Genomic DNA, 13,923 nt, shown 5'->3' with positions numbered 1-13,923 from the left:
GCGCATCGAGCAAATTCAGCAGCATCAGTGACAACATTAGAGCAGTAGGTGGGTAAAAGCATTGCGTCCAACGTTGTGACAGCTTCCCGGCCGTGCACCAAGCGAAAAGGGGTGAAGCCGGTAGTTTCTTGAACGGCAGTATTGTATGCAAACGTAACATATGGGAGAACGTCGTCCCAGTTCTTGTGGTCGACGTCAACATACATGGAAATCATATCAGCGATCGTTTTGTTTAGCCTTTCTGTGAGCCCATTCGTCTGGGGATGGTAAGCAGTGGCTTTGCGGTGAACTGTACCACTGAGAAGCATGATATCTTCTGTGAGCTTCGCTGTAAATGCTGTGCCCCGGTCGGTTATAACCACTCTAGGGGCACCGTGGCGGAGTACGATACCATGTACAAAGAAGGTCGTAATATCATTAGCGGTGCCTCGTGGGAGAGCTCTGGTTTCAATGTATCGTGTAAGGTAGTCTGTGGCAACAACAATCCAGCGGTTACCAGCCCTCGACGTGGGGAATGGTCCAAGCAAATCTATGCCAACCTGCTGAAAAGGGATCCTCGGAGGATCCACGGGATGGAGAAGTCCAGCAGGACGCACGGGTGGTGTCTTGCGTCTCTGGCAGTCGCGGCATGTCTTCACGTATTGCTTTACGTCACGGCGAAGGTTAGGCCAGAAGTACTTTTGGCGTATGCGTGAAAACGTCCGTGCGAATCCCAAGTGGCCCGAAGATGGCTCGTCGTGAGAGGCCCGCAGGATGTCGTCACGTAGTGAAGACGGCACTACAAGGAGGCAGGCGGTTGCGGTCGAGTGAAAACCTAATTTGTAGAGCACGCCATCGCGGAGAAAAAAGGAGGATAACTTGCGCATAAACATACGAGGCGGCTCTGGTAGACGGTTCTCAAGGTAGTCGATGAGCGGCCGAAGTTCTGAATCATCGCGCTGTTGCTTGCTGATGTCTGATGCTGTGATAATGGACAGAAACGCGTCCTCTTCATCAAAGTCGTTTGGCGACGGTTGAAGTGGAGCACGTGACAGGCAGTCGGCGTCGGTGTGTATACGCCCGGACTTGAATACTATCGTCATATCGTATTCTTGCAAGCGAAGACTCCAGCGTGCAAGACGGCCAGATGGATCCTTCAGATTGGCGAGCCAGCACAATGAATGGTGATCTGTCACAACTCGAAACGATCGGCCGTACAAATATGGTCGGAACTTAGTAATTGCCCACACAACAGCCAAGCATTCCTTTTCCGTAGTGGAATAGTTCCTTTCAGCTGGAAACAAAGTGCGGCTTGCGTATGCAATCACGCGTTCGGCTCCATCCTGCCACTGGACGAGGACGGCACCAAGGCCAACGTTGCTGGCATCCGTGTGCAACTCGGTGTCACTGTCTTCGTCAAAGTGTCCTAGAACAGGAGGTGTGCGCAGACGTTTCCGGAGTTCACAGAAGGCTTCTTGTTGGTCCTGCTCCCAGACAAACGGAACATTATCCTTAGTCAACCGTTGCAAAGGTTCGGCTATCCGTGAAAAGTTAGCCACGAAGCGTCGATAATATGCGCAAAGCCCTAGAAAACGGCGGAGTTCGTATTTGTTCGAAGGTGTTGGAAACGAAGCAACAGCAATGGTTTTGTCGGGGTCTGGTCGAATGCCCTCGTAGCTGATGACATGGCCTAAAAATTTGAGTTCGTCATACCTGAAATGGCATTTTTCAGGCTTTAAAGACAGACCAGCAGTACGAATTGCGGCAAGAACTGCTTGTAAACGCTGGATGTGCTGCTCAAAAGTTTCTGAGAACACAACGATATCATCTAAATAGACAAGGCATGACTGCCACTTGAGACCTGATAGAACCGTGTCCATCATGCGCTGAAAAGTAGCAGGCGCAGAGCACAATCCGAAAGGAAGGACCTTGAATTCGTAGAGTCCGTCAGGCGTAATAAATGCGGTTTTCTCACGGTCACGCTCATCAACCTCTATTTGCCAGTAGCCGCTGCGAAGGTCCATCGATGAGAAGTATCGAGCATGTCGAAGGCGGTCGAAAGAGTCGTCGATGCGGGGAAGGGGATAAACGTCCTTCTTCGTAACGTTGTTAAGCTTGCGATAGTCAACGCAAAAACGCAGTGTGCCGTCTTTCTTTTTCACCAGAACCACAGGTGACGCCCATGGACTGGTGGAGGGCTGTATGATATCGTCGGTAAGCATTTGTTGGACTTGATTTCGAATGGCGTCTTGCTCTTTACGAGAAACACGGTAGGCACGTTGGCGCACAGGTCTGTCATTGGGATTTGTAATAATTCTGTGTTTCGCAATAGGCGTTTGGTTGACCTTCGATGTTGAAGCGAAACAGTCCGCAAAAGACTGTAAAAGGCTCCAAATGCTAGCCTGTTGTTCAACTGATAATTTAGAATTCACATCAATATTGTTGTTGGCTGGGACGTCACAGGTAGAATCTCCATCAGTGTGTCCTACAGTTAAACAAGCGGGAAAGTCACTGACTGGCTCCAAATAGGCAATGGCAGTTCGTGGGGCGAAGTGCTGGTATTCACGACTGAAATTGGTCACTAAAATCTGAGCAGTCCGTGACGACAGCTGCAAGATGCCGCGGGCTACGCAAACCTGTCGCGCCAACAAGACTGACAGATTGCCTTCAGCGATTCCGAGACGGGGAGGATCATCGTCTGTTTCTACGGTGATCAACGCAGTACTCCTGGGTGGTAAAGTAGCACAGTCACCCGAAACGCGTAACACCGTGGACTGTGGGTGGTAGTCGCCCGAATGAGTTGCGTGTTCGCTGGAAAAAGTTACAAGTAACTCGCGAAGGTTCATGATTGCGCCGTACTCCCGAAGAAAGTCCATGCCGAGTATGACCTGCCTGGAGCACTCTGCCAGTATAATAAATGAACCGACAAATGTGGCCTCACGAATTTGTATCCTCGCAGTGCATTTGCCGATCGGCGTGAGAACATGACCGCCGGCTGTACGGAGTTTAAGTCCTGGCCATGGTGTCGTCACCTTGCGAAGTGCAGTAACCAGTTGTCCGCTCATGACAGAATAATCGGCACCAGTATCGACAAGAGCGGTTACCGGGTGGTTATCTACAGAAACAAGTATGTCGGCTGAAACAGGTTCACGGTTTTCGCAGGAAGGTGTCGAAGGTACGCAGTCGTCGTTGTCGTCATCGTTATCGTCGTCGTCGTCGACGCCGTCGTCGGGGGGTCGCAGCGGAGGATCTTTCGAAGTGCGTTGGACAGCGGCCCCACCCCCAGAGGTCGCTGTTCTTAGTTTCCCCGACTTGGGCTCGTGGCCCGGTTGCCCACGGAAGCGGAGAACGTAGTGTAGCGGCTAGGTGACGCCGATCGTCGAGGAGGTGGTGATCGTGACTGGCGCCTCTGCGGAGACGGAGATCGGGTCGTTGGCAGGGACTGTTCAACCGGTGGGAACTGCGCGTACGGCAACGAAGGTTGACTGGCCAGATATTGCCGGACTTCTCTCGGGCGCTCTCCCTCACGTGGGCGACGAGCGCCGAGGTGATAGCCCTGGAGTCCTATTCTTCGGTAGTAGCAGGCACGGTACAAGTGGCCCGCTTCGCCACAGTGGAAGCAGAGTGGCTGATAGTCCGGTGTGCGCCACACGTCTGACTTTCGCGGATTGATTCGGGGGCTCGTGGACCCGTACATATTTGTACGTGAAGCTTGGCCCTGGAAGTGGCACAGCGGTTCTTCAGAAGAAGGCGGGTTACGGTGGTTCCCGGGTTGCGATGGTAGCCTCACTGCTTGTGCATAAGTCAGTACGGGGGCGGCTTCAGGTCTGGTTTGCACGGATGGCTGTGCCGCCTGGCGGACTTCTTCGCGGACGATATCTGTGAGGGACGTTACGGTCGGTTGAAATCGTGCTCCCTGTAGTCGATCGAGCTCCTCACGCACGACACTACGCACAAGCTCTCGAAGCGCATTGGTGTCATAGGGCAACGAGAGAGAAGACGCTGATCCCAGGCTGATTTGGCGATCGTAGGCCGAGGAACGTTGCTGAAGGGCTCGCTCCATTGTCGTAGCCTCACTGACGAACTCAGCTACTGTACCTGGAGGCCTTCGCATCAGTCCAGCAAACAGCTGTTCTTTTACTGCACGCATCAGCAGGCGTACTTTCTTCGCTTCTGTCATGCCAGGGTCAGCACGCTTGAAAAGCCGCGACATGTCCTCGACGAACATGGCGACGCTTTCGTTCGGCCTTTGAACCCTGTTCTGAAGGGCTTGCTCTGCTCGTTCTTTTCTTGCGGGGCTGCTGTACGTATCGCGTATTTGCTGCTGAAATTCTTGCCAGGTGGTAATGGATGGCTCGTGGTTAGCGAACCATGTTCGGGCAGAGTCCTCTAGGGCGAAGTACACGTTTCGTAACTTTTTCTGCTCGTCCCAATAATTGACGTCATCCACACGATCAAAGTCGTCAAGCCAGTCTTCCACGTCCTCAAAAGGCTCACCATGGAACGGCCGCGGCCAGCGTGGGGTGTGGAGAACCAGCGACGCAGGAGGCTGTCCCGTACCGTACGTCTCCTGTGTCTGGCTTGCGGTTGTGGTGGACATCCTCGGCAGATCTTGCAGGCCGTATTCCGGAGGCAGTCTTTGAAGCCGTCGGCTTTTGCGTAGGTTGTCCACTTCCAGTCCCTGGGGGTCAGAGTACATAGACGCGTACCCAGCACCTCCACCAGTTTGTCACAGACAAAGCCACAAAGGACTTCGGTCGACGCTGGAGATCTCTTTATTTATCGCTGTCCTGGCACCTTCGTCGTTCTCTTCTTCTGCCAGCCACCCAACATGCCTAGCATGTGGCACCGAATTGCACCGTGTGGCTGTCAGCTGTGTCGAGGTCGTGGCATTATATTTAGTATAATTGTATTGCATAGTAGTGCCACAAACCATTAAGCCATAGGTTAAGGATGGATGGATGTGTGTTGTTTAGTGGCGCAAGGGCCAGGTGTGGCCAAAGAGCGCCATGACTGATAATGATGTGTTAAGCGCTGAGTGGTGAGTTACGATGGTGGGGTGTAACATGGCTGTAAAGTGGCCTAAAATTAGTCGCTATCGTAGAAGCATAAAACGATATATAGGTATAAAATTATGACAGTTATACGTGGAGTGGTCTCTGGGTATAGGACGAGTGACAAGTGATCATGGGGCTAAAATGCACGAATATGGAAATAGCACATATGTCACCTTAAAGCCTTTGAGCCCAAAGGCTGGGAGGCAGGTGCTTTCTTTCAATGCAGCTACCGCAGCAGAAACCTTTGTTAAGAGGCTGTGCTACGGATTTCCTGGGGCTATAGTATGAAAACTATGTACAGCTTTTAAAAATTCGAACAGTGATTGATGTTTAAAGAGAGGTTCCATACCTATAATCATTTGGGGATGAAGTGGAATTTGTTGCCGGTGAGGTGATGGAAAATGCTTTTTCCTATTGGCATCTATTTCTCTGCATTGCATCAGGATGTGAAGCACAGTAAGTGGCTCACCACACTTATCACACTTGGGTAGATCACCACCTGACAAGAGGTATGCGTGTGTACTGTATGTGTGTCCTATTCTAAGTCTGCAAAGTATTACTTCCGTGTGGCGGTTGTTTGATACCGGCGGCCAGTTGCCAAGATATGGCTTGATAACATGCAGTTTATTTTCTGTTTCTTTATTCCACAACCGCTGGCAGAAAGCCCTGAGCGTTTTCCTTATGGAGGGCTTAAGGTCCATTACAGGGGCAGTCGTGGAAATGTCTGCAGCGTTCGCGTGGACGGATGTGGCTAGCTGGTCAGCCAACACGTTTCCTTCAATCTCGCGGTGCCCCGGCACCCAGCATACTACGATATGCTGCCTGGACGCATAGGTGGTGCATAATGCTGAATCATCATCATCATCATCATCATCATCATCATCATCATCATCATCATCATCATCATCAGCCTAGTTACGCCCACTGCAGGGCAAAGGCCTCTCCCATACTTCTCCAACTACCCCGGTCATGTACTAATTGTGGCCGTGTTGTCCCTGCAAACGTCTTAATGTAATCCGCCCACCTAACTTTCTGCCGCCCCTGCTACGCTTCCCTTCCCTTGGAATCCAGTCCGTAACCGTTAATGACCATCGGTTATCTCCCCTCCTCATTACATGTCCGGCCCATGTCCATTTCTTTTTCTTTATTTCAACTAAGATGTCATTTACCCGCGTTTGTTGCCTCACCCAATCTGCTCTTTTCTTATCCCTTAACGTTACACCGATCATTCTTCTTTCCATAGGTCGTTGCGTCGTCCTCAATTTCAGCAGAACCCTTTTCGTAAGCCTCCAGGTTTCTGCCCCATATGTAAGTACTGGTAACACACAGCTGTTATACACTTTCCTTTCGAGGGATAGTGGCAACCTGCTGTTCATGATTTGAGAATGCCTGCCAAACGCACCCCAGCCCATTCTTATTCTTCTGGTAATTTTAGTCTCATGATCCGGATCCGTGGTCACTACCTGCCCTAAGTAGATGTATTCCCTTACCACTTCCAGTGCCTCGCTACCTATCGTAAACTGCTGTTCTTTTCCGAGACTGTTAAACATTACTTTAGTTTTCTGCAGATTAATTTTCAGACCCACCCTTCTGCTTTGCCTCTCCAGGTCAGTGAGCATGCTGAATAGAGAGATACAATTATAGGATTTTGATATTTCTTCACAGTTTTCAATGCGTTTACGACGCTCAAAGAGTCTGTATATATAACTGCCTTTGGGATATTCAATTCTTTAATGTGTTTAACGGCAGCCAATATGGCGTAGGCCTCTGCTGTAAAGGTACTTGTGCTCGTGTGCAGAACACCGGGATCCGAAAAGGATGGACCGACTGCTGCGTAAGATACGCCAGAATTACACTTTGATGCGCCTGTAAATAATTCAGGACATGAGTATTTGTGTTGTAATTCCAAGAAGTACATTCGTATCTGCGCGAGAGGAGCGCGCTTTGTAACAGTTATGAAGGATGTATCACACTCTATTGGTTGCCACTGCCACGGTGGGGGCCGTATAGCAGGGGACATAAGGTGGTATTCAAGCAGGGGAAAACTTGTTTCTTCAGCTATGTCTCTGACACGCAGTGAGAAAGGCTTTGCCACTGTGGGCCGGTTGCGAAAAAGTTGACAACTGGACAAATCGTTTATGGTGTAATATGCGGGGTGCTGACTGTTTCCGTTTACTCTAAGGAAATGCATGAAAGACGAGTATGTTCTCTGCAGTTGAAGTGACCATTCATCTGATTCAACATACTGACTTTCCACTGGGCTTGTTCTAAAGGAGCCTGTGGACAGGCGAATTCCTAAGTGATGGACAGGGTCTAGCATCTTTAGAGCAGTTGGAGTAGCCGACTGGTAAACTATGGCTCCATAGTCTAGTCGTGTGCGTATGAGGCTTTTGTACAAGTTCATGAGACATTTTCTGTCACTGCCCCAGGTTGTGCGTGAGAGAACCTTTAAGATATTCATTGTTTTCATACATTTGATTTTAAGATACTTTATGTGCGGTACAAAGGCTAATTTCGCGTCTAAAATTATGCCTAAAAATTTATGTTCCTTGTTTACAGGCAGACGCTCACCATGCAACAGAATTTCAGGATCAGCGTGCAGGCCTCTTTTTCTCGAGAAAACGACACATGTGCTTTTTTTGTGGGTTCAGTCTGAACCCGTTCTCGTCAGCCCATTTGGAGACCTTGTTAAGGCCAATCTGGACCTGTCGCTCACAGATTGCAAGAGAACTTGATTGGCATCCTATCTGCACATCGTCAACATATGTTGAATAGAAGATGTTACGTGGTATGTGTAGACGAAGAGAATTCATTTTTACTATAAATAGCGTGCAGCTGAGCACACCGCCCTGCGGCACTCCTGTTTCCTGTACAAATTTCCGTGACAAAACATTGCCCACTCGAACAAGGAATGTGCGACTAGCCAGATAACTTTCGATAACATTGAACATATTACCCCGTATACCTAACTGTGAGAGGTCTCTCAACATCCCAAACCGCCACGTTGTATCATAGGCCTTCTCCATATCTAAGAATACCGATTAGAAAAATTCCTTATGGACAAAAGCTTCACGGATACGTGCCTCGATGCGTATAAGATGGTCACTGGTAGATCGACCCTCCCGAAACCCGCACTGGTATGGGTCGAGCAAATTGTTTGATTCGAGGAAGTGTAGTAGGCGACAGTTAATCGTTTTTTCGAAAACTTTGCAGAGGCAACTTGTTAATGCTATGGGTCTGTAGCTTGATACAGAGGAAGGATCCTTTCCTTGCTTTAGAATTGGAATTACAATAGCCTCCTTCCAAACAGAAGGGATCTCGCCGGAAAACCATATAACGTTGTAAAGGCAAAGGAGGGTTTTCTGTGTTTCGGATGGTAGTTGTTTTACCATCTCATATATTACGCGGTCTGAACCTGGGGCGGATCTAGGGCAACAGTTAAGTGCTGCCTGCAGTTCTGCTATGTAGAATGGTTCATTGTACGCCGCACTTTTAGCAGATTTTGTTTCTAACTTTTGCCGTTCTATTTGCGTTTTGTACTTTAGGAAGGCTTCGGAGTAGTGTGAGGAGCTCGATATGTATTCAAAATGTGCTCCAAGAAAGTTGGCTTGATCTTCAAGGCTTTCTCTGTGGCTATTTACCAGAGGTAAGGAATACGTTTTTTGCCCATTAACTTTCTTCACTCTATTCCAGACTTTTCTCTCATCTGTATAGGAGTTGATGCTTGATATGAACTTCGCCCAACTCTCTCGTCTTGCTTGTCGGCGCGTTCTCCTTGCCTGGGATTTGACATGTTTAAAGTTTTCCAGGTTTTCAGCAGTTGGAGAATCTCGCAATATCGCCCACGCTTTGTTCTGGCTCCTCCGTGCTTGCCTGTATGCATCGTTCCACCAGGGAACACGCCGCTTGGAACCCATGCCGCTCGTTTGTGTAATACATTTACAGGCGGCATCCAGTATAAAAGCCGTAAAATACGCAACAGCATCATCTATGGCTATACCAGACATCTCAGTCCACATCATGTGAGTAAGAGTTCGGTACCGTTCCCAATCGGATGAGTCAATCTTCCACCGAGGGACCTGCGGAGGAAGTTGGTCTTGTTTCGGCGTAGTTAGGATTATTGGGAAGTGGTCACTCCCATACGGATTGTTAAGCACATTCCACTTAAAATAGGGTAAAAGCGTCGGTGATAAAATGCTAAGATCTATGGCAGAGTATGACTTGTTGGCTAGGTTAAAATGTGTGGGCTCCTTCGTATTCAAGAGACATGTTCCGGAGGAGTAAAGCACCTGTTCAATGACGCGACCTCCCGCATCACAGCGTGAATCGCCCCACAAAAGTACTGTGTGCATTAAAATCACCAAGAATCAAATAGGGGTCCGGGAGCTCATCTATTAATGATTCTAAGTCGCGTCTGTGAAGGTGATAATGTGGTGGTATATACAGAGAGCAGATTGTAATGAGTTTATTTAAAAGTACGGCTCGAACGGCCATGGCCTCAAAGGCCGTTTGGAGCTTTAAAAGCCGACACGCTACACTTCTGTCCGCAATAATGGCTACACCGCCAGATGATGCGACAGCATCCTCGCGGTCTTTGCGAAACGTAACATACTTTCGGAGAAAGTTTGTGTGTATAGATTTTAAGTGTGCTTCCTGCAAACACAGCACTTTTGGATTGTGTTTGTGGATGAGTTCTTGCACATCATCAAGGTTTCTAAGGAGACATCTGACGTTCCACTGAATTATTTGCGTATCCATTTTTATAGTAAATTGGTGCTGTGTTTACGGAAACGGCAGTGATGCCTTAGATTACAGAGCTCTTTCGAGGCCCTGTAACCGGGGTTTTGCCCTTTCTGGAGCGTTCAAGGGAGCCTCGCCGCTCCTTAGGTGTTTGGTGTGCCTTGAGGACAGGTGTAGTGTCCATTGCCTCTAGTGAGGCTCCGGACACGTGCTCTTGTGAGCGAGAAGTTTTCAGAGAGAGTCCCGCCTTGGAGGGCAAGACCCCTGCGCCCACCAGCCCGGAGGTCGATGGGGCTCCCTGAGGAGTTTGGCTGCGCCGGCTGTTGCCAGCGCTGGAAGGGGCGGGGGAGGGTGGGGCAGTCTCAGCGGCGCCCACCTTCGGGGTCGGTGGCCCCGTCTGCTGGGTAGACGGAGCAGCGCTAGCTGCAACCGCCGCGGGGGCAGATGGCGTAACTGCCGACTCATGGCTTGTGGGTTGGACAGCCGCCGGAGGCCGTTTTGACGCTGCCCCCTGACGCGCCACTTCGGCAAAGCTGGCCTTTGGAAGGTATGCAACCCGCCTGCGTGCCTCTTTGAATGAGATATTCTCTTTTACTTTGATTGTTGCTCTTTCTTTTTCTTTCTTCCAAGACAGGCATGACCGCGAGTATGCGGCATGCTCTCCATCACAATTTACACAGTGGAAAGAATTCTCACAAGCTTCAGAGAAGTGTTCATGCGAGCTGCATTTTGCACAAGTTTGGTGGCCTCGGCAGCTCTGCGAACTGTGGCCAAAACGCTGGCACTTGAAACATCGGAGGGGATTTGGCACGTACGGTCTTACACGGGGCTTGACGTACCCGGCCTCGATTGACTCGGGCAGGACACTTGAATTGAAGGTCAGTATTAGGTGTTTGGTCGCAAGTTCTTTACCATCTCTCCTCATCTTAATTCTTTTGACATTTATAACATTTTGTTCACTGAAACCCTCCAAGAGCTCAGCCTTAGTGAGCTCCAGCAAATCATCGTCCGTGACAACGCCGCGGAAGGTATTCCTCGTGCGGTGTGCGGTTACTACTACTTGGGTCTCCCCAAATGATACTAGCTGTGGCAGCTTCTCAAATTGCTTCTGGTCGCGGAGCTCCAAGAGGAGGTCACCGCTAGCCATCCTCGACGCCTTATATCCTGGGCCAAAAACTTCGGTAAGAGACTTAGATACAAGGAACGGGGAGATTGTTCGTACTTGTTTAGCTGGTTTTTCTGCGTGGATGACATGAAAACGAGGAACATTGTGGACTTGGCGTCCGAAAAACTCAAAGACCTCTTCGGTTTGCCCTCGTTTCTGAGGGCGATCAGGGAGTTTAGGAAAAGCATTTTCCATAAGTACAGTTGGGTTTTCGGCCGCGATGCCGACCACCCACCATGGAGCCCAACAGGGGGACGTGACAGGAGCTCCTGCGATAGAAACCCTGCCAACGCCAGCCGCACATCGCTGCTATAACCAAATACAGCATAACCAAGGCTGGCTAGCTACACAAGGTTAACCCTTGCCGCCGGGAAACTAGGAAATGAGGAGAAGTGATGAGAAGACAGGAAAGATGAAAACGACGAGAGAGAAAGACGAAGTTTGGAGAGGAGGACAGGAAAAGGTGACTGCCGATTTCCCCCGGGTGGGTCAGTCCGGGGGTGCCTTCTACGTGAAGCCGAGGCCAAAGGGGTGTGTTGCCGCCGCCGAGGGGCCGTAAAGGTCCAAACACCCGGCATTGGCTCAACCCCCAGGATCCCCTTTTCCCCTGACACGGCTAAGCCGCGCACGGCTACACGCGGGAGGGTCCAACCCTCGTGTGCTCGGGTACGTGGTGTCGCAACACACCAAACGCCTGCTTGCGCAGACGCCCCTACGGGGAAGCCATAGGTTAATTTGGAATAAAAAAGTGAATAATAAATGTTCTTTTTTAGCCAGAGCGGTATGAGCGCAGATATCCTATATAGACATCCAACTGTGCGGGCAAGATCTACACTTAGGTTTCTAACGTGCACTGACCAGCTCAAGTCTTCCTGAAACCAAACCCCGAGAAAGAAGGCCGTGTGAAGGGCGGGTGTTTCGGTTGTTTTTTGAGCCCCAGGCAAGCTGAATGTCTCATGCAGAAGGGTCAACCGAAACGACTCCTCCCCCACAAAAAAAGAAGGTTGCGACAAGAAGCATCAGGCACCCTCCAACAGATGCATCACTGGAGTCGTTTATGAAATGCACCCTTGAAGTGCGTGCGCTCCTACGTCGGACAAACGGGACGCTGTCACAATGATCGACTCTGGGAGTCGCTCTTATGATCGACCTGTCGGGTATGAGCGACGTTCAGGCGCTCAGGGTTTCTTTTTATTGACTTTGTTTCCGAAAACAAAGATATTTCTTATAATGTGGTGTGATACACGCTCAAAAAATGGACGAAAGTGAAAGGTGCATGACATATACACGAGTACTAAGCACAAAAGTTCACAGGCAGTGAAATAACAAAAAACGCTAGAAAATACGAAGGCCGTTTCATGTACACACACATATAAAAAAAAAGATTTTTATATAACACCCTCAAGACCAAAATGTAGACCAGCTTCTGATATGTGCACTAAGATATTGCACAAAACTCGACGACGTGTATGTCATAGTCATGAAAACTAAAGGAAGGGAAAACTCACTGGTAATGACAAAAACAATGACACGCAAAATACCTAAATATAGAATAAAATGCGAAGATTGACTGACAGCCATACCAAAAACACAAACCAGACCTTACATATAAACCTGCACGAAAGTATATGAAATTCGTGCCATGTTTATTACTATTGAACAAAATGAAAAATGACATGGCAGAACAAAAATAACATTGTATTAAAACTGAAATACACATCAGATTATTCTACACTTGGCCACAACTTGTGTAATGGTGGCAAGTGGGAACAGAGGCTATTTGGCTTTTGCAGCAGCACATAGAAAACATTTGCAGAAGGGCCTATTCCTCAATCTAACACCAGGTAAAACAAGCCAACAACACGACTTTTCTTTCACCCCGAATGCAATCCTTCGCAGTAAAATTAGGTCACTTTAGACACTAAGCCGTACCTACTGGGCACTCCTCTGTATAGTAAACACGAACTGCAAAAATTTCCATTTAGGACACTTGCAATGCTCATGCTTTCCAGAAGAAACAAAAACCTTATCATGCCTACACATGAAGTTTGTTCGCGTGGTTTTCCCATCGGCGATTACTGAGATAATACACAAACACGAACAGTCATTTTTAGCTGTTAGTACGTTTGTAAAAAGTGACATACAGGAAAAGCACTGAGGGCGGAATGAAAATCTAAGTTACTAAAGTTGAAGAATGAGACTTGGCACAGAAAAACAAAAGTCGTACACCAGGTGACAATGAGGAGGAACATCTATTTGTCAGCTTTCTCCACCGGTAAGAGGGAACTGTAGCACTATCAAGGCGCAACGACGTCCGGTGGCTCATGGAGCCCACACATGGACAGGGTTGTGTTCGTGGACATACGCCTTCTGGGGCCGTATTCTGTAGCGGCTCGCTTTGGAACCGGTTTGGTCTGGCTGTTGCCATTGGTCGGCGCTTCGTAGTCGTCATCCCTGGTGGGCGGGACGACAAATTTTGTTGACGTCACACAGGTTGTCATCTGGAAAGGAACCGGTTCCCTGCTACGAGAGGAACCGCGGAAAAGTGGTTCGTTCGAGGGTCGCGCGCGGTGGCGAGCATGATGTCGAGGGTTGCTAGGGCAACCGTGGCTGCCAACTAGCCTCGCGCCAGCTGACGAGCCGGCACCTAGACGAGACGAGACAGAGACGGCAATGGCGGCTCCTTTGGTTGTGCTGCTGGCGAGCGCCGAAAGACAACGACGCGACGCGTTCGGCATGGCCGAAGAAGAGTTTCGAAGGCATTTTAGGCTCTTAAAGACATAGTGTGACGTCTTTGCGATGAGCTGGAGGAACATCTCGGACCGCAAAGATTTCGTGCTGTCGACACTACAATGAAAGTGGTGTGCGCGCTGCGGTTTTTTGCCACGGGGAGCTTTCAACAGTGCGTCGGCAATGAAGACGCGATTGCACTGTCGCAGCCTTCGGTCAGCCGGATCATTACAGCCGTCGCCAAGGCCGTTA

The 13,923-nt window shown here is 49.4% G+C and overlaps 1 protein-coding gene across 14 annotated transcripts in view; it reads left to right on the top strand.

The window, feature by feature from the left end:
• Positions 1 to 13,923, top strand: part of LOC139054433 (protein FAM184A-like) — a 363,879-nt gene that overhangs the window by 237,813 nt on the left and 112,143 nt on the right. For 4 of the 14 annotated variants that reach the window (XR_011511211.1, XM_070531389.1, XM_070531390.1 and 1 more), the window contains one exon: positions 6,280 to 6,344. The exons of 7 other annotated variants lie outside the window; for them this stretch is intronic. Coding sequence is in view for 5 of the 7 variants with exons in the window: in XM_070531389.1 (XP_070387490.1) it covers positions 6,280 to 6,344 (65 nt within the window). In the remaining 2 variants the exon portion in view is untranslated. Of the gene's footprint in view, positions 1 to 6,279; positions 6,345 to 7,595; positions 7,660 to 8,581; positions 8,683 to 13,923 lie in introns of those variants that run through there. 3 more of the 14 variants (XR_011511210.1, XM_070531393.1, XM_070531391.1) reach the window with 3 other exon arrangements.

The sequence above is a fragment of the Dermacentor albipictus genome, chromosome 1 (genome assembly GCF_038994185.2).
Source record: "Dermacentor albipictus isolate Rhodes 1998 colony chromosome 1, USDA_Dalb.pri_finalv2, whole genome shotgun sequence".
Taxonomy (NCBI): Eukaryota; Metazoa; Arthropoda; class Arachnida; order Ixodida; family Ixodidae; genus Dermacentor; species Dermacentor albipictus.
Note: the sequence above shows the minus strand (reverse complement) of the source record. Positions and strands in the feature narration are given on the sequence as shown.